This window comes from Lissotriton helveticus, chromosome 6 (assembly GCF_964261635.1).
Source record: "Lissotriton helveticus chromosome 6, aLisHel1.1, whole genome shotgun sequence".
NCBI lineage: Eukaryota > Metazoa > Chordata > Amphibia > Caudata > Salamandridae > Lissotriton > Lissotriton helveticus.
In genome coordinates, this window is record NC_136067.1 from 2052208656 (window position 1) to 2052228757 (window position 20102).

Here is a 20102-nt window from a genome sequence, read left to right on the forward strand (position 1 = left end):
GTTGTCCGATACCAGCAGAATTTGCTCCCTCCACTAAAACGGTTGAAACTGGACGTGGTGGGCAGGCGCAGGCTGTCGCTTTCGCCGCTCGGCCGTGTGGCGCTTTTTAAGATGATGTCGTTGCCACGCTTTCTATACGCCCTTCAGAATACCTTTGATATAGTTCCCGCAAGCTATTTTCAGGCGGTGGAGGGTCTCCAGAGGAGGTTGATCTGGGATGGGCGATCGCGTATCGCCCTCGCCAAGCTGACGTTGCCATGGTATGATGGTGGTATCGCTCTCCCTGACATCAAACGATATTATTGGGCGTCTCAATTGGGGGCCATTAATCATGGTATGTATAGTCCCGAATTGAACCCCGCGTTTGCAATGGACAGGTGGTTGTTGCCGGGGGGCAATTACTATAGGGCGCTCTATTCGAAATTGGCTGAAGGACACATCTCGGGGCCTACAAAGATTGCGGTACGGGTATGGAACTGTACAAATAATGCGATGGGCTGGCAGGATCGACTGGCCCGTGCGACCCCGCTTTTTGCTTCTGAGAAGCTGGGTAACTTGCGGACGACGAAAGGATTTGAGAAATGGGATATGATTGGCATTAGTAAGGTGAGTGACCTCTGGGCTAAGGGCAGGATTAAAACCTTTGAGGAGTTGAAGACTGAGTTCCAACTGAGTGATAGAGAATATTTTTGGTATGCTCAGGTCCACCATGCCTTGCAGTCTGTTTTCCCTAAGGGTGTGGAGATTCCGGAGTCCTCTCCACTTGAGGATAGAATACTGGATGGTCATGTGCCGGATAGTACTATCTCTTTGATTTACAAAAAACTGATTAACAATAGGACCGATTTGTTAGTGCAGCTCCGGGACGAATGGACCAGAGATGGCCTTGAATTGGATGATGAGGACTGGCAGTCTGTGGTCTCTTCTCCTAAGGAGGTCGCGATTCCTGCCCGTCTCCGTTTGGTTCAGCTCAAAATCCTGCATAGAATTTATGTTACTGGCCCCCGTTTGGTTAGAATGGGTTACTCGGAGGATGGTCTGTGCAAGCGTGGTTGTGGGTTGCTTGGGACGTTTCTGCATATAATTTGGGAGTATCTTGAAGTGGCGGCTTTCTGGACTGGGATACATAATAAGATGGAGGAAGCTCCCGGTGTTGCCCTACTGCCCAAGGCCAGACGTTGTCTCCTGAATGTCTGGGAACCAAATGACTATGATAAAATGCAGATGCAGTGGACGATCCTGGGAAATATGGTAGGTAAGAGAGATATAGCGCAGTTGTGGGGTTCCCAGAGGCCACCCACGGTCGAAGCATGGATGGAAAACATGGATTGGTGCATGTTTAGGGAGTAGACTGTCTATGTGGCACGTGGGCGAAATGGGGTAAGATCTGGGGTCATTGAAATGTTTATCGTGGAGACATTTGCACTCCTCCTCTTGTAGAGATTCCTGGAGTTCCACTTTCCCCCTGATCTGCCATTCCTTGTATTGTGCATACTTGTCTGAGCCCGTCTCTCCCTTGCTTCCCCCCCTAGTATTGATTGTTTACCTTCCTGTATTGCTTTTTTTCCTTCCTCATTCGGACAGATATCATACTGTATCATGTTTATTGCCTTGTTTGTTTCTTTAATTTTTCAATAAAAAGATTTTTTTTTTAAAAAGCTGAGATTCTGTACACGGTGGCTGTATACAAATGATGCCCAGTTTAGTCCTTAATGAGTTGCAATGATGCTTCTTTCACCATCTTTCAGTAGATTCTACAACTGTCAGCCCTAACTAAATGTTTACGGATCCGGTCTCCACTTACACCAGCAGTATTGCTGTACCGTGATCAAAGTTTTGGCGTCTTTTCACTAACTCTGAACAGACTGCTGCCAAGCACAATTTAAGTCATAGTGGTGATCATAAAGAAAGAAAACAAGAATTGCAAAGCAAAACGTTTGCGCCTAGTTGACCTATTGGCTTTGCCAAAACTTTTGATGCACAGCATTGCGGGGCATTCTAAATGAAAAAAAACAAAAAAAGCTGTGATGATAGTAGATGGCTCGTATGATGCAGGCATGAACATTTGTAATGGCGTGCGTCTAGGTCACTGTGCATTGCGTGCACCATCGCCATTAAGCAGGAAACGTTTTGTTTGATTTCGTATTTTTTTATTTATTTACTGATCCAAGATGGTAAATTTGCTTAATGCACTGCAGAGCAGCCCACCAGCAAATAGCAGCTCCGAAATTCGCACAGATGTAAAAAGTTAAAAATAGAATTAAAAAAATGGCAATAAGAACCATAGATGTGGCACTGCTTGACAACGGAGAAACAGCGGACCTCATCCTCCTGGTCAGGTCAGCCGCCTTCGACACGGTCTGCCACCGCACACTACAAACACGCCTACACAATGCCGGGATCCAAAAGAAGGCCCTGGACTGGACCACATCATTCCTCTCTGGCAGATCTCAGAGCGTCCGCCCCCCCCCCCCTCTAATGCCACTGAGATCTGCGGCGTACCCCAGGGCTCCTCCCTCAGCCCGACGCTGTTCAACATCTACATGGCACCCCTCGCCCGACAGCACGACCTCAACATCATATCCTATGCCGACGACATCCAGCTGATCCTCTCCCTCACCAAAGACCCTCACACCGACAAACCCAACCTCCACGAAGGAATGAAGGCCGTCGCCGAGTTGATGAGGAACAGCTGACTGAAGCTAAACTCAGACAAAACTGAGGTCCCCATCCTCGGCTCCACCCCCTCAGCCTGGGCCGACTCCTGGTGGCCGAACACACTAGGAACAGTCCCGACACCCACCGACCACGCAAGTAACCTGGGGGGGGGGGGGGGGGGGTCATCCTCGACTCCACCCCCTCCATGACCAAGCAGATCATCGCCGTCTCCTCATCCTGCTTCAACACCCTCCGAATGCTCCGCAAGATGTTCAAGTGGATCCCCACTGAAACAAGAAGAACAGTCACCCAGGCCCTCATCACTAGCAGGCTGGACTACGGAAATGCACTCTACACAGAAACATCGGCCAAGCTCCTGAGACGACTGCAAAGCATCCAGAAAGCCTCGGCACGTTTGATCCTCGACACCCCCCGCCGCAGCCACATCTCACCCCACTTGAGACCTGCACTGGCTCCCCTTCAACAAGAGGATAACCTTAAAACTCCCCATCCACGCACACAAAGCTCTCCACAACAACGGCCCAGCATACCTCAAACGACTCACCTTCTACACCCCACCCGCCAGCTCTGCTCCACCGGCCTCACCTTTGCCACAGTCCCCTGAATCCGAAAAGCGACCGCCGGCGGCAGATCCTTCTCCCACCTCGCCGCCAAGACTTAGAACACCCTCCCCACCAACCTACAGCAGACCCAAGACCTACTGGCCTTCAGAAGACTCCTCAAGACCTGGCTCATCGATCAGTAGCAGCCCCCAGCGCCTTGAGACCTTGACGGGTACGTAGCGCACTTTACAAGTGTATTGGTTGATTGATTGATTTCGGCCCATGGGGTTGAGTGGAAAGTGGGAAAGAAGCACACAAGAAAGGGTGCAACATGGACAGCAGGGATTGAACCACACAAGGAAATGTGCAACACTGAGCACAGGAACAGGTACACAAGTGAAGACAGCTGGAAAACATATGCACTCGCAAGTAGCCTCCTGACAGGCAGAACCGGCCTAAAAAGCACAAGCTTACATCAAACAAGCATTTGCATTACAATCGGTCTTGCCTTTGCGACCTTACATGCATTTAGCTATGCAGCACATTAGCCTGGCTGCTGAAACATCTACTGTTCTTTAACACGAAGGGAAAGTAAGCACCAAACTGCATGACACACCAGGTATGGGAACACATTGGGAGAAATATTGCCTTTCAGCTGGAAACGGTATAGTCCAAAGCTTGGTTAATATACCGTCAGGACATTCAGTGGTCATATCACTGAAAATACAAGATTTGAAATAATATTGTCTATGGGTGCTCGTGGAAGACAATTTCTATGAATGGAATCTAGAGAATGCTAAAGTGATTCTGGTATTTTACTGACCTCTGCTGGTCGTTTTCTTTCAAGAAAGTTAAATAGAGGCAGTTGAACAGAAAAACAGTCCCTAAGCAGAAGCAGACAAGTCCTAGGGCTAATATCCGGAGCCCACAAAGTACATACACATAAGTATATACAAGAGGTCTCAAAGGCTCGGCCTGAAAATAGCACATTCAAGGAGCTAAAAAGAAGCTGCGACAACAGCAAAATGAAGATGAATCGGAATGTTCCAATCAGCTAAAAACACATGTGCAAAAAATAAATGCAAAAGGAAAAAAAAACAAGCACTGACAAACCCACTGCCATGCATTTTTTTGACAATGCTTGTTAAACCTTTGTCTGGGAAGCTGCCATGCTCTTACCAACACAAGTAGTCCCTAGGAATGATAGCATGGAATGTGTGTGGTTCGGTATTCTCCTTGAGAAAGAGCAGATAGAGTGCATGCGCTCACTCACAGGCCTGACCCATTACCCTATGAAGTCCAGCAGCAGTTCTTAACATTTTGCCTTCTGTGTCTCCCCCAATGAATCACAACTGAAAGTCAGAGAGCCCCGCCTAAACAAATTACGATTCAAACGATAAGCAATACAGAAAAAAGTATATATAAAAAAATTCAAATTATGAAATTGTATTCACCAATCAAAAACATGCAAACTCGAAACTTTAAATGGGTAGGTGGAGGCTTTTCAAAAGGCTAATCCATTTCTAAAAGATGAAATTATATGCCAGACTATTTTTTGATTCTAGCCCATGCTCTTTTTATCGACGTCTTTCAGTGTTTCAACTGAAGCCACTACTTGTAAATACTAGGTTATGTTTGCTGTACCTAAGCCCCTGCAAAGAAAATATACCAGCTTCATTTTATCCTTCAGTTTTTAAAATTCCTATTTAGTTAGTATTTTACATTTCCAATTTTGTTTTTGTGTCTAAATACACTTCATTAGTCTGCTAACACTATTCAATTATCAAACCAGTCACGGACCTCTGGTTAGACAGGAATAAAATGTGGACAGACAGAAGAATAGTAGTAAACCTCTATAAGATATTTTAATACAACAAAATCAAAAAGATATGGACTACCGCCTAACCAAACAAAAATGTAAAAATTATTTAAAAAAATATCTATATACCTCACTAGACCATCAAGTATTCCGTGGAACACCAGTCCGTCATCAAACTGTGAAATATACCAAATGAATTGGTTTCTGAAATTCCAGGTGTCTGCATCACATCACTGGCATTGTTTTGTGTGAAAAATGAAAGACCTAATACAAACAATTTCTTTTATCTCAGGAAACAATGAGAAAGTCTGAGTAGGTGCATATTACCACGCAGTAACCTGCAAGCTCAAACAATTAATTATCTGACATTGAACAATGAGAAATCATAAGCTACACAAGGACATCCCACCCCACCACAAGGATGTTCCTCAATCCGCAGCGTTCCAAGATCACATGAATGTGCAGCTTGGCAATACATCTGCAAGGCTACAGTCTAAAAGCAAATGATTACTGTACAGTTCTACGTCAAGAACATCCAGAGATTAGTATAGTAGGAAAGTGGATTATTATTTGGGATGGACAAGAGTCCACCTCAAGGGATAAGGCCACCAACTGCTAGATGTCTCAAATTAAGTAAAATAGACCAGTGCTCAATACCTGGTCATGCTTATGTCAAATGTAATGTTTATTTACGCAGTGCATACACTGTAAACAAAAACAAAAAAATGAAATAAACCACACCCCCTAAAACTCCACAAACAATTTCAAAATAAAGAAAAAAATGTAATTTGTAAAATAAGGCCAAAAATGGCAAAAATCCAACAACGGGAACGATTTTTTAGAGATCTCAGTGAAAATAGACCCGTAAGCACAAAGCACCAATTATAGTCTAGGGAAAAGTTAGACCAGGTCCGTGCCGCGATTAGAGGCGGACTGTGTTGGAGACAGGGTCAGATGCATGTGGATTGTTCCCGGTGAAACGTCTGGAAGTCAAAGGGATCACAAATGTTTAAGACTCATTTCAGAAATGGGCTGTCACTTTTTGGGGGGAAAATCCTCCCCGAGTGGCCCATCACTGAAATTGTAGCTGCAGCTGTGAAACGGTAGCACAAATACTTTAAACCGGTTGGTACCACTGGAGTTCTTGGCAAAACACTTTTAGAGTCCAATGCAGGATGGGATGCAAGTTATTTCTCGTGAGCGAACTGAAACTGAAATTTAATCCGATGCTGTGGAACTGCTGATAAAATACTCTTGCTATAGCTGGGAAAAGTTTACAAAAGTTTCCAAACTTTCTTCAGGTACTCACACAAGCACAGGAGTAAACATGTGCTCCCATGACCTTATGGGAGGCACTCAGACGCTCAGGGTGTCCAGGCAGAGCCCAACAACAAAGTCTAGTGCAGGTCCAGTTGCCAATGGTCGGCTGGGCACTTCAGAGGAAAAGGCTTCCTGAAGCTTGTGGTGTCTCTAGCCACACAGGTAGCCAGGGTCAGCTAACTGACCCTTGGAGCCCGTTTTTGTCCTCTAAGAGGGAGCAGGTCCAGTCCATTAGGGCTCCTCTGAAATTACAGACCGCATATTCAGACCTCTTCTGATCGTCCACAGATCTAGAAAGTGTTCTGGGAAAGGCTGGGTGAGAGTCGAGCTTAGCACATCCATTGTGGAGTGGTGGTGGGCACCACAAGATGCTCCTAGTCTCTTTCAAGTGTAAATTTTCCCAGGCCCGCCAACTTTTTCATTAGTTCCGGTTTGCCTTAAGGCAAAGGTGGCCAAAGTGCAATGAGCCATAGCAATGGCTAGATGGCTGACGTTTTTAGCCACACTGAACTTGGGCTCAGAGAACTCGGGGTGTGTCTGGGAGGGAACTACTGAAATCACCAGCACACTCCTACATAGAACATTGAGATTCAGTTTGAAAGCCCTGGATCGACAACACAACAGGAGATATAAGCCTGGTACTGAAAAAGGAGTCTCTTTCACCAACCAGAAAGGGGATACCAAATAAATGGGATATGGTCTTGTTTAATCCCTTTCAAGAGTTTCAAAAGTTTTACATGTGCCTCAGACAGACCAGTGAGACAGGATTGAACACTGTTGTGCTAACAAAGATGCCCACAGTCTCCAGCCTGCATATTCTGCTGAGCTCAAAGAAGTCATCTATGCCCATTCAGGTCGATCAGTCAATCATACTGACCTACTGTGTAGCTCCAGAGAGAAAGTTCACACCTCATTCAGGCTAAGTGTAGGCTGACCAGCTGGCACAGGCCTATACTAATTAGACACTTGAAGGTTCATACAGGGAAATTGTTTACAATTTTTCCTAGTTGGTCGAAATCAAGAGGTAGCAGTACTACTTCTTAATCTCTCTGTCTTTCTACATAGACCAGTTGGGATTCCCACAATGAAAATAGCTTTTGGGGCCTTGTCACCGCACGGACCTAGTAACAGGAGTCTTTTTACATGACCCACATTTACATACCAAGCCACCTTCTACAAGGCCTACATAGAGGCAACTTACTCATATTTAAAAGGGATATCTTAACTAGTAAAAAATATATATATTTTATTTTGACACGAGTACTGCAGGTTTTACACTGCAATAGTCAGGGTAGACAGGGCAGGCCTAGAGCCATGTTTTCAGTGCTACTATAGTGGATGGCAAAATAGGTGCTGTAGTCAACAAACAGCATTTACCTTCCCAAGCAGTGGGTTGACTTCTGCACCATATACTATGAACTTAGAGAAAAGTTAAATGTGCCAAGCCGGTTTTAAACCAATTGACATGTTTTCAGACAGGTACACTGGGCACAGAATAGCAGTGTCCCAGTGTTAGAGCTCAAGACTACTAGTAGGTGGGTCTCTCAAAAAATGAAAAACTGCTGACCAAGCAAAAAAAGGTCACTTTGCAACATGTATATATCTGAGCAAATAAACAGATGAATTTATCTGATGCGCTGTTACTGCAAAAGGAGTGAAACTCTTCTGGACAACTGGCAAAATGGACACCATTATTCTAGAACATGTAAACTTATGCTGGTGAACAGGTTCCAGTAAAATTCTTCTACATGGAGTGAAAATGAGGGATCATCAAGAACTGAAGAAATAACTAAACAGACCAATGAATAAACAAATTGCTTAAGTGTTCGGCAGAGTCTAAATTCACATTGCAGTGGTATTCAAGTAACCCCATAAATGCTGAACAACCCTTACAAGCGCCTCCTCACATCTACATACTCCTCCCTCTGTACAGTTCTTAGCTCTTTGTTATTTTGGGTCTGTTTATCTTTTGTTCCTTGCAGTTTGGAGCTATGGATGTGAGGGTTCTAGGTGGTGTAGATGTGGTGTAAGAGTGGTTAAAAAAGGTTGGATAGTCCAAATAAGACTTTTATTCAGGCTGGCTATCCACCTTGTTAAAAACATAAGAGTGGCAGCTCTCTGACTTTATGGTCCAGTGGAGCTAGGCTCTACTCTTGGTCCACGACCATGAGAGTTAGAGCCTAGCCCCTCACACCCACAGCACCAATGGACAAGGAACAAAAGATCTCTGCTAAAGAGCCCCTCTATAGGTGCCCGTCGGGTATTGCAGTGCCGTCCAGACGAGGAGCAGGTCCATATGATGAAGCATGACACCTAGCTTGCTGGGTGTGTGAGGACTCTAGTTCCGAAAGGGAGGATTCCCGTCCTTCCGCCTCTCTACCCAACCCTCTTGACTGATCTGCACAAACAAGGGTTCATATCCTTACCTCTTTAACCTACACTCCCTGGAGGATCTGCATACCTATTGTTACTAGTGTTTGACAGGGCACGTATGCTGGACCTCTTTAAACAGCACTTAAGTCCCTCTTCTTGTCAAGTGAAAAATGTGTCACCGACCTGTAGGACACAAGAGGGTTTGTCACTAACACGGCAAACAGTTGCAGGCTATACAAGTAGAAATGTATGTCACGGGATACATCTCACATGGCAGGCTGATAAGTCACAGAAGACCTGTGGAGCACATTAATGTCCCATTTCGTCACACTGAATCCCCTTGGAAAAGGGAGCAATAGATACAGATCCATTGAAGATGATGGGAGTATTACTAGTGCAAACAGATTTTTTTTTTCCAAAGTAGCCAGTGATAAAAATAACATACGGTGGATACCGACAGTTCTAACAGTAACGTGCAGCACATAGGTTTTGATGAGGAAAAAATGTTTTCAGTGGCACAGCCTACACTCATCCTCTAGAATGTAACCTAAAGGCCAAAATAGTTTTACTTTATTTCTATATAGGTGTTTTCATGGACGAGCATCTATTGCACAAAGCACACTGTTCAACTATACAGCCAGGAGGAGGCAGAGTTATATTACGTTATTAAGAAATATGATTCATGAAAATTGTATATTACGACTTGTAACAGTGGATGGACGCTAATTTGGGACACCTTGAGACTGCGCTTTAAAAATGTTTCTCTTCTTGTAAACCAGTTTATGTAAAATTGTGTGTTCATTGTAACTACACCTGGAACATTAAACTAGCATTGCAACCTGTTTACTTCTCACTCAATAGTACCGAAAGGAACTAAGTTGAAGGACAGCTTTAAGGTGTTGAAATTCATATTTTGTCATAAATGCATGCTGTGCTAATCAGCAATAATAGGGTGCAATTCAAGTCTGATACAATGATGGGTTACCTTCAAAATACGATAACTGAGTAGAAGAGGAATACATTTTACCATCCGAGTGGCTATTCAGTAGAACGGCTCCGTTGTGTTATTAAAATATGAAGCAACTGTCAATAAAAGCCCTGATGAATTGGGAGGAACAGATAAGAAGAAAAAAAGAGAACAAAAAAATACTTGTTGTCGGACGGAACAGGGACCAACAACACCTCAGGATTAAGTCCCTTTGGTGTGAGCAGGGGTAGAACTCTCTTCTCTCAAGTCACACCAGAGTGGGCGCAATAGTCTACAATTGTAAAGTTCATAAGAGGAATAGGAAGAAACAACTGCGAAGGTTCAAGAAATAAATAAAACAGCATTATGTGAAATCTAGTGTAAAAATAGTGATCATGTATAATAGCTGGTTAGGGGGTTCAGGATGAGGTGGATGGTATCCAAGGAAGAGGATAACATTTCTACTTACATTAAAGTCATTTAAGTTACATACAATTGTATAGGCTGGAAGATAATACAGCGTCTTAGCCACGTTGCTTTGGTAGTAGGAGAAGAAAGGCTAAGGGATGGAGAATGGAATTCAAGACACGAGTCGACAAGTATTTTCTAAGTGGTACACGGAGTAAGTCTATGTAATAAAATGTTGAAGAATTTCATAGAATATAATTCATGGCAAAGGCTGAATAAGTAAGAAATTAGTGGGCAGTAATTTAGGAAGGTAATAAAAATGGAACACAAAACAACTATGTGTGATATGTACAAGGAGTATGAAGCGGGGGGAGAAAGAATGAATACTGGTGAAAAGACAAGGTAGTTCAAGATTACACATGATAAAAATAAAGCACTTGTCAAGTTCAAAGGCTACCTACAAATAATACGTATATTGTTTCCTGTGTGGTGTTTGCCTCAAGTGTTAATGGTCAACATTATGGCGCTATTGTACATTATCTCTTTATTAGCTTAGAAGGTAATCTTAAGAGTATTGAGTGAATTGTGCAGAAACTAAATTAGTTCAGTCTAGAGACGTTGAGAAATGTAATGTCTGTGGTCGTTAGCAAAAAAAATATTCTTCAGGGTCATAACTGTACAACTAAATGAAGATATCGTGTGCGGTAAAGATGAACCATAAATTGTGGAGACCACTGTGGGAATCCACAGCTTTTAGATTACAGCACAAGGAACTATCAACACGTAATCTGCAAAGAAAATGAACAGAACAAAGGAAACAACAAGTAAGAACACAAAAAAGTATGACAGCAAAGTTCTGGTCCAACAGGGTAAGCAGTGCATTTTCTGCATAATCAAATGCCATAAGCATAACGACCCATCTGTTAATTGCAGACTACTCTCAGTCAAATAAGTCCGGTTGTCAATACATGTTATCATAGTTGCATATTTCCCCTTCGAGATTGTGGGAGACTTACAATAGACCTGCAATTTCCAAATAATGAAAAATCAAGTGGCATTTTAATGTAACCAGCATAATTAACCCTGTCAAAACACAAACAGATAACATTAAAGTTTCAAAAAAGGGCAAATGACGTCAGTCATGAATAGGGCAAAGGATCCAAGACAACAGCTGGTCTACTTAGAACCTAAAAGACCTTCAGGGAGCCAACTACGTTCTCCGACCATCTCAGAGGCATAAAGCATCATAGCACTGAAAATCCCACAAACCAACCTTCAGAGCTCTGACAGCTTTCAACAATCATTCATTTTCCCAAGATAGGTCCTAAAAAGACCTTTAAATCGACCCACTCACCATCATCAATAAACTATCTACCGATGGGACTCACGAATACCCCATCACCTTTTAAGAGCTGCTTTCATCATCACTTCCACACGCCTTCATTTAGAGATCGTCTGGCCTCTCAACCAAGAACCTTGGGTTTTCGCATATCCATGGAGACCCCATCTCTCCAAAATACAACCTTTGATCCCCATGGAATTCCACTGAAATCCACTAAGATACTGTTTAAGGAGAACTTCGAGCCCTCTGTGCCATCCGGTTAATACTGCATTGAGAGGAAGAGATAAGAAACCATCCTTACTTCAACAGGGACCCTCCAATTTCACCTAAATTAGGTTTCCTCGTCACCCTCCCAGGATACTCTGAGCCCCCTCATCAACATCCAGAGACACTTCGTGGCTTCCTCACACCTGCACAGACGCACCATCATGGTGCCCCTTTCCAGAGACTGTGAAGCTGTATCCTTCCAATGAGATCCTTCCGCTTACACTTTAACAGGGAGTTTCCCGCTCTCCATGCCTTCAACGAGAGACAACACCCCTCCCCCTTTACCACGATGTAGACCCCCGCCACCATCACCTCCATAAACTCCCCTCGCCCCCCCCCAGATCTTCTTTGTGATTCACCAGCATTCAGACACCCACCAAGGCTTTCCAACAACTGCATCCAGACCCTCCAATGCCTCTGCTCCACTAAATAACCCATCTTCTCTCCTCCAGAGTCCTCCATCCCCTCCACTGAGACCACCCGGGAACCGACAAGCTGCAGCCCACACACACAGCTCCAAGAAGACCCTCTCCGGCCTCCATGGCCCAAGAGAAATAGGGCCCCCTCCCATTACCTCCATGGAGTCCCTCTCCGGCCTCCATGGCCCAAGAGAGATGGGCCCCCTCCCATTACCTCCATGGAGACCCCCTCCGGCCTCCACAGCCCTCTAAAGATGGAGCCCCCCTCCCATTACCTCCATGGAGACCCCCTCCGGCCTCCACAGCCCTCTAAAGATGGAGCCCCCCTCCCATTACCTCCATGGAGACCCTCTCCGGCCTCCATAGCCCAAGAGAAATAGGCCCCCCTCCCATTACCTCCATGGAGACCCCCTCCGGCCTCCACAGCCCTCTAGAGATGGGGCCCCCTCCCATTACCTCCATGGGGACCCTCTATGGCCTCCACAGCCCTCTAGAGATGGGCCCCCTCCCATTACCTCCATGGAGACCCTCCAGCCCTGCATGGCCGAGAAGCCGTAGTGCAGGCCGGGGCTGCCGCCATCACTTGAGGTCTTCACGGTGTTGGGCTGTGACAGGTAGGCGCCCATGGCTGCGGGTCACCGGGGCTCCTCTGGGACTCGCACGTGCCTGAGACGGAACCCAGCGGGGAGGGCACCCGGGGGCGCGCACGGGAGCTCCGGGGTGCCTCCTGCGTCGGCCCCGGCTCACGGTGCTGGGGCTGCGGGCGGGAGGATGGAGCTGAGCGAGGCAGGCCGCCGGTTGAATGCCGCCTAGAGAGAAGGGGAGGGTCCGCGGCTCCCAGCACCACTCCTCCCACCTATCGGCAGCGCCGTCGACCCACGCTCTCCGGCGTGCTGACGTATCACCCTGGAAACGTACGCAGCCCCTTCACGCTGCGCTGTCACCTAGGGTTGGTGCGTGACCGTCTGTGCTCCTCGGGCAGACATAGAAAACGGACTCTGCAGCCAAAGCAAAGGCAGCGAGGAGAGACTAACACTGATCTAGTACAAGGAACAATTCCATGACGGCCATATTGGTACGGGAACAAATTCTCGTTAAAACAATAGCGGCGTCGGGGAAAACCAAAGAGATGCGCCATTTTGAACACACGTTTGTCGGAGGAGCAGCGCTCGATGCGCAGTCGCCCACCTTTGAGTTTTCATCATAACATACATGCCAACAGACCCGATTCAGGCGGGAGACTACCGATTTTAAAAGCCAACAAGCATTTACAATGCAATGGTTTTGCCTTTGTTAAAGTTAGAGCTATTGGCATTGCTCTTGACATTATTTTTATTTATGTTTTTTTAACATAAATAAATGGCATTGTCATTTACAATGCCAATAGCTTAATCTCTCGCAAATGACAAACACCCACACAGAGCCCCCCCACACAGAGCCCCCCACACACACACCCACACAGAGCCCCCCACACACACACCCACACAGAGCCCCCACACACTGCGAGCCCCCACACACACTGCGAGCCCCCACACATTGCAGGCAACAGAGGCACGTAAACATCTCTTAGGCGTAAGGCATTCTGAATCATAATTTGAGTAAGCTGAGGTGGGGTTGCTTTTGGAGAATTGTATGCTAGGAATGTCATTCTATTGTAGAAGACCAAGGCAAAAAAAAGTAGAAATAATATTTCAACAACAATAGAAAATGTAAGGGAAATATATTTGGAGTTTCAAGATCATAGTTCTGACCTATAGAGAGAATATTTCAACTAGGAAGTTAAGCTACTTATCCAATTCCCTAAATTAACACTTTAGAAAATACTGGAATAAATAAAGGAAAATCTGCAGAGCCAGTTGGTTTTCCGGAAAAGATATACTAGTTATTAGAGGAATAATGAGTTACTGTAGTTCAAAAATTATAAACACAATTTGTCTCTCTCTATGTGTATCTATCTATATATATTTTTTTTTGAGAGAGATATATATATTTTGTATTACTAGCATCATAAAAGTATGTTTGGCATTGACTTACTAAAATGTGGAGAAGCGTACAGTCAAGTACACAAAATCGTAGGTTTACACTGATACAAATGACACAAGTCGAGTTGTGCACGTGAAGTGCAGTGTTTTCAAAAGTGTGCTTTGCGACATTCCTAACAAAAAGATAAAGATCTGCCTCAGCAAGAGGGTGGGTGTTGCCCAGGATCCTACATAGAGGTGCCTGTTGCCTACAAAGCCTGGATCATTTCTTGCCTCCTACATGCATTATTTTTATGATTTTTCAGTGATTCCAAGTTTTCCATACATGCTATGAAGCATAGACTGCATAAAATGCGGAACATGGAATTGTTTAGGAAAGGGGTAGAGGATCAAACAATGGAATGGAATTCCTATAAACGACCCTTCGCTTGGGTAAGTAACGCCATAGGCTGGCAGATAAAGTCTCTGTAAATTTTAACCTTTATGAATGTGCAATCCTACAAGTTTAGAAAGTGCACACGTTCTATTGGCTAAAATATGTAATTTGTGAACAAGTAATAATCTCAGCTTTGACATAATTCATGTGAAGTGTGGGTCAGGAAACCAGTGCCATTTGCCCAATATATAGGTCGTAGCTATTGCTTTGCCGAGTTTTCCCTTGTAATCTGCGCTTCGAAATAGTGACTCAGAGAAAGTGAAAGTCAGCTGCCATATTAAACTTGTACATCTCAAAATAGCACTACAGAATACTCACCGGTCTGAGGACTCGCACCACCTCCTTGAGGACCCCCTCCACGTTCCGCACCGAACACCGCACCAGCGTGCAGACCACAGCATCCGCGGAGCCGCTGGCCACCGCCGACATGTCTTCCCCAGACGCCACGAGGAAGCGCGTGAACCGGACGTGGTCATTTTCTGCAACGCTCTTGCCCAGGAAGCGCTCGAAGTCTGGGTTCGGATCCGTGCACGTGACTCGGCATCCTGGCGGGAAAAACTGGAAATTTGTTCCCGTTCCGCTTCCGACCTCCAAAATGTTGAGCTTCCCCCCGGGGCCGGCGAAGTCTAGCATATTGGTGAAAAGAGTCTTCTTGAAGGAATGCATCTTCCGGTTCTAGACGTGGCTAAATGTGGCCAACACGTACGGAAACATCTTATTGGCTAGTGGCTGCCATACTCCTAAGAGAGCCAAGAGGTGCACTGGCAGGGTCAGCAGCATGATGCCCCCCTGAAGGGTGGCTATGAGAAGGCCCATGTTCGGAGCCGAGGGCGCCGCCGCCTCTGAGGTCTGCGCTCTCGAGCTGATGCGTGTCTGAGCTGCGCTGGATTTACTTTGTAGGAATAATGCACACCATATGCACAGATGAGTCCACATTCAGGTTACCGGTATGTTTTTTCGTTACAAACAAGGGTGTTCCATAGCACACAAAGCTGGAATTAATAGTATATATTTTGTACACGATAAATAGATTGCCAGTCAAGTCCAGAATTATTCCTTTATGCAAGGAAATGTAATTAATTAATTTGTTTTTTTATAAAGAAGTAACGAATAAATAAATATTTGCTACAAGTCGATGCTCTAGAGTTTGTACAAGTTTCGCCTGGTGTGCTCGAAAATTAATCTAAAACGAATTCTTTCAAAGGCTGTGTCCTGAATGGATACACCTGCAATAATGTTTAGATCTACATAAGTAATTCTTCATTTTGCATAGTGACGCGTTTGTTTTTTCTGAGAGTGGAAATATTCAGAGTAACAGCTAAACCTCCTGGATTTTGTATAGTACTGACCTGTAAGGATGTGAGTTTGGAAGCTGAGCTGTCACGTACGGTCACTTTACCCCTGAAAAAGGGCAACTGCTCATCAAATAGGGTAGTCTGGGGCTCCAAGAATGGCCACTTTCAAAGCCAAGAATCACAAAGGATTAGCCGGGACAAAGGGAACACGTGGATGCTTTATTCAGCCTGGTTCAGGGGGTGACAGGTCTCAAAGAGAAGCAAAACAGGAACCGGGCTCGGAAGGGCACAACATTCCAAGACGACATTTCAAACACTCTTGAAGGAAGCATGGGGTGCAAAGGGTGGGGCTTCAGCAGACAGATGCAGCGTTCACCGGGCTGTCCCTATACTGCATTATCTTTTGGCATTGTTAAAGGGCTGAAACTTTGCAGCCAGGATTAGATTTCTCCCGGGTTGACCGTATAAATACATTGCCACTTTTGGGCTTATGATGGTTTCGGATGGGGGAGGGGCATTGCAGCCAGGCCCCATATAATACACTAGTACGTTTTTGGGGCGGTTTAAAGGGTTGGATGATTCAACAGGATGTGCCGAGAATTCACTGGGCTCTAATGTTTGGGGTTTCTGCACTGAGATAACAGCCATGCCTCGGGTGACTTTAGAACATACTATTTTTTACCTTAAACACAAAGGCCCAAGAAACACACTGATGCAAACCCACACCAAGCGTCCTTACCACGGTATATCTTTCTGATAAGCCCATGTTACCCAATGTCCACCTTCTAGAAACTACAGACTTGCAAAAGTGCAAAGATAATTTCATTTTTATGAGAAAGTGTAGCACTCGAGGCATGTTCTGTGGAAGAAAATGTGTATTTAAATGTAAGTTTCCAGATCCTAATACAAGAAATGAACTAGATGTTGCCCTAAAGTAAAATGAAAACTCTGCGAATTAGAAAAAAGTTTGTTCTAGCCAATGTTCTTCTTATCCCTGTGACCATCTGCCCTTAACAACCTCATGCAAATTACGTGCTGGCTGACACCACTGAGGCTCCTGGGTGAGCTGCTGCCATTTCAAAGGGTTCAGGGTTTGACACATTTACAATGACCTCCGGTAGTGCCCGAGTGCCTTTGATATGACAACTCCGCCCTCCTTTGATAAGCATCAACACCGACAACTACCCCATTGTCTGTTAGGGGGGGGGGGCGCTCTTCCAGTCCACCAAGAAAGTCTCCCTTCTGTGCCTCACAGGAAAACATGCGCTAAAACAGTACATTCAATCTCTTCTGCATGCAGTATTGTACAACATGAAAAGTATTTCCACAGGTTTGAATAGTATGCCCCTATATTGTACCCCATGTGGCCTATGTCCAGATGATTATATAGGAGAAGCCCGTCCCCCCTTAAGTTGTTCTGTGTGACCCTCAAGTGCGTAGACCTGTGCAGGGGCCTTCGCGCGCACTCCTTGTCACTGTATAATCCTCCCGGGCATGCTGGTACAGTGTGAGCTGCTTCTGGCTTGCAGGATTCTACGGAGCTGGCCTCGTGTTCTCATGACTGTGCCAGGGGAGCCTCACGTCACTAGATTGGTACAGTATGAACCTCACAGTCCTGGAATCTCACAGCGTGAGCCTTCTCTGCGGGACTGGACAGAGTGTAAAATGTGAGCGCCTAGACATAAAACGTGTACTGTGTGAGCCCGCTGTCCTTACCATCGTCCGGCAAGAGGCCCACGTCTTTAAGAATGGACGTTAAGAGCGAGTAGCGAGGCCGTGTCTAAGGGTGTTCCGTACGAGCCTCACATCCACGGGTGGGTGCACTAAGGTGTGTCCAGGGTGCCAGAAAAAGGAATCCGCTTAATATCGTGCACTGTAGTACATTTACTTTTCGAGGTGAGATGACAACTAGATGTTGTTTAGCTGCGTCTGCAGGAGGGTCCCCGTCCCTCTGCAGGCCTCGGAGGAAGGAAGGGTCACTGGGAGTTCATAGCAGACAAAAGAGCGGCCGGATCACAGCGCGTCCCCACATTAGCATTCTGGCCTTTGATTCCAACTGGCCCAACAAGCGCCCGTACAAAACACCAAAGCCTCAGTGAGCGCTCAGCCCCCGGATTAAGATGTCGCGATGTGTGCCTGGCATGAAGATGCATGTCAAACAAGGAACAATGGCTGACCTGTGCCTACAGTACCGTGCCCGCCCTGCCCACGTCAGGCCTGCAGCAGGTTTGCGCTCTCAGGGGGAGTGTCAGACAGACTCTTAGTGATTTGCGCCCACAAACCGAAAGCACTAATGACGTCATTTCTGCTCCTGCTAATATTGGAAACCAATACCAAGATATTAACTTATTGTTATATCTTGGAGAGCGCTCCGTACCTGGCCAGCAGAACGGTTCCAATCCAAAGCACTCAAACCTCATTGAAACAGTACGTTCCCAGAGACGGCATTTTAGGTCAAACTAGAGATAACTCCCAGTTTTATCATCCTCATAAAAACGTGGTTAGGGCTAAAGGTATTTAAAAGCACGGGGCTGCGTGTGGCCATGGCAGAGCTGTAAAGCTTGGTGGTGGTGGTGTGGAGTTAGCAAAGATGCAAAAAAGCCATCGGAGTAAGAAATAAGCCTTTCCCTTCGGGGGAAAGATGTTCGGAAAGTTTTGTTTCCGTGTATACGGAGCACAACCCCAGGACCATTATTTTCCTTCACTATAGCTATGTGTGGTCCTGGGCACCCCATACATTGCCCTGGTGCCCCTGTTTACTGCGATGGTCGTGCCTACTGAGAACCGCCGTGACGAGTGTCTATAGAGGAGTCCTGGACTACAGTGTTCCGCTTGTTGTAAGGCTGGCGATGCGAGCAAGCGTGCTGTATTGTTGTGGTATCACCCTGCGCCGGCAGCAGCAGGGCCGGGTTTTCAGGTCATTGTTTTCTCGTCTCGCCCTCTGTGCCGCTCGCATTAGCAGCATAGAGTGCTGCACGGTGACAGCAGAGGCGGCAGCGCCAGTACTAGACGGCTATTTAAACCCTGCTAGGCGAGCACTCTCCCATCACATGACCCGCCGTTGGCTGTTTGGACCTCCACTGCAACCGGAGCAGTCAGCAGCGCCCGAAGCACCGCGAGTACACAGGGCACCTGGGCAGGGGGCGGGGTGGCTGCTGGAAAGCTCGCAGCGCTGCTGCTGGCTGCCTAGCGACGCCGAAGGTGAGCCGCTGTGCAGTGGCCGCTTCATGGTGTTAACAGGAGGCGGCCGCTTCTCACTGTCCCTGCCAGGGCAGAGCGATCTCAGGCTGAGCCCCTGAGCTCTGCGGCAGGGGAAAGGACGCCTCTAACCATTAGTACCTGTGCATCAGGGAGAGAGCAGCGCCACTTGGAATACCCTCGCGGCGCTACGTCTAAGGATGTCAGCCAGGCTCTTGTTTCTGAACGCGGACGGAGCTCCCACCCACCGCGTTTTTCGCCAGGAGTGGAATGGTGTATATTATCATGCCAGTCGTTCTTAGGTGGCTTGCTTTCTGCATCTTCGGCCGGTGCCGCCACTGCTGAAACAAGCGGGAGGGGGCGGGAAAGGGGGAGGAGAGACGCAGCGCCATTGCGAGGCCAGCATCAGGAAACAAGCGGGAGGGGGCGGGAAAGGGGGAGGAGAGACGCTGACGACGGCCGGAGCAGGAAGGCGGGTGCCGTCTCAATGCCGGACCAGATTCGGGGGCGTTCTCGGCTTTTGGCTGACGTAGCGTGACGTCGCCAAAAGCCAAAAATTCTCGGGAACGCCCCCGAATCTGGTCCGAGATTGACGGACGGAGCCCTCTCCCAATGGCTAGCCTCCATTTATGGAGCTAGCCAATGGGAGGAGGGGAATGGAGGGGGCGTAGACCCGACCCCACACACAAAACATAACGTTTTTGGCGCATGCGCAAAGCGCATGGCCAGTCAAAACCTAAAAATGGCTTTATTTTGGCTGTCTCCCGCCTGAAATTGTATTTTGTACAACAGAAGTCAATGGGGAATTTTCATTCTCCCGATTTTTTCTTTTAAATCTCCCACTTCCTGGTCCTTAAATATTGGCATGTATGTCATAAGCCACAATTATTTCCAAAAACAGTTTATGCTATATGTAACGTGTGCTGTCTGCGTCCAGACCGACTACAAGCGGCGCGAGATGAAAATCTTCACGTTGCATACGTTATAGCAACACGTGCGCTGGTACTATAAATAATTACTTTTTTGGGGGGTTATAATTTTTTATTTACTTTTTG

At 46.3% G+C, this 20102-nt stretch overlaps 1 protein-coding gene and 1 pseudogene across 1 annotated transcript in view; both read right to left on the minus strand.

Annotated features, from left to right (window-relative positions):
- PPM1G (protein phosphatase, Mg2+/Mn2+ dependent 1G) overlaps positions 1-13034 on the minus strand; it is a 110598-nt gene extending 97564 nt beyond the window's left edge. Inside the window, exon 1 of the mRNA XM_078650109.1 lies at positions 12652-13034. Coding sequence (XP_078506235.1) covers positions 12652-12762 — 111 coding nt within the window. The 5' untranslated portion in view covers positions 12763-13034. The remainder of the gene's footprint in view (positions 1-12651) is intronic.
- Positions 13035-14857: 1823 nt separating this feature from the next.
- On the minus strand, positions 14858-15442 carry LOC144762979 (thiol S-methyltransferase TMT1B pseudogene; annotated as a pseudogene).
- Positions 15443-20102: the final 4660 nt, after the last annotated feature.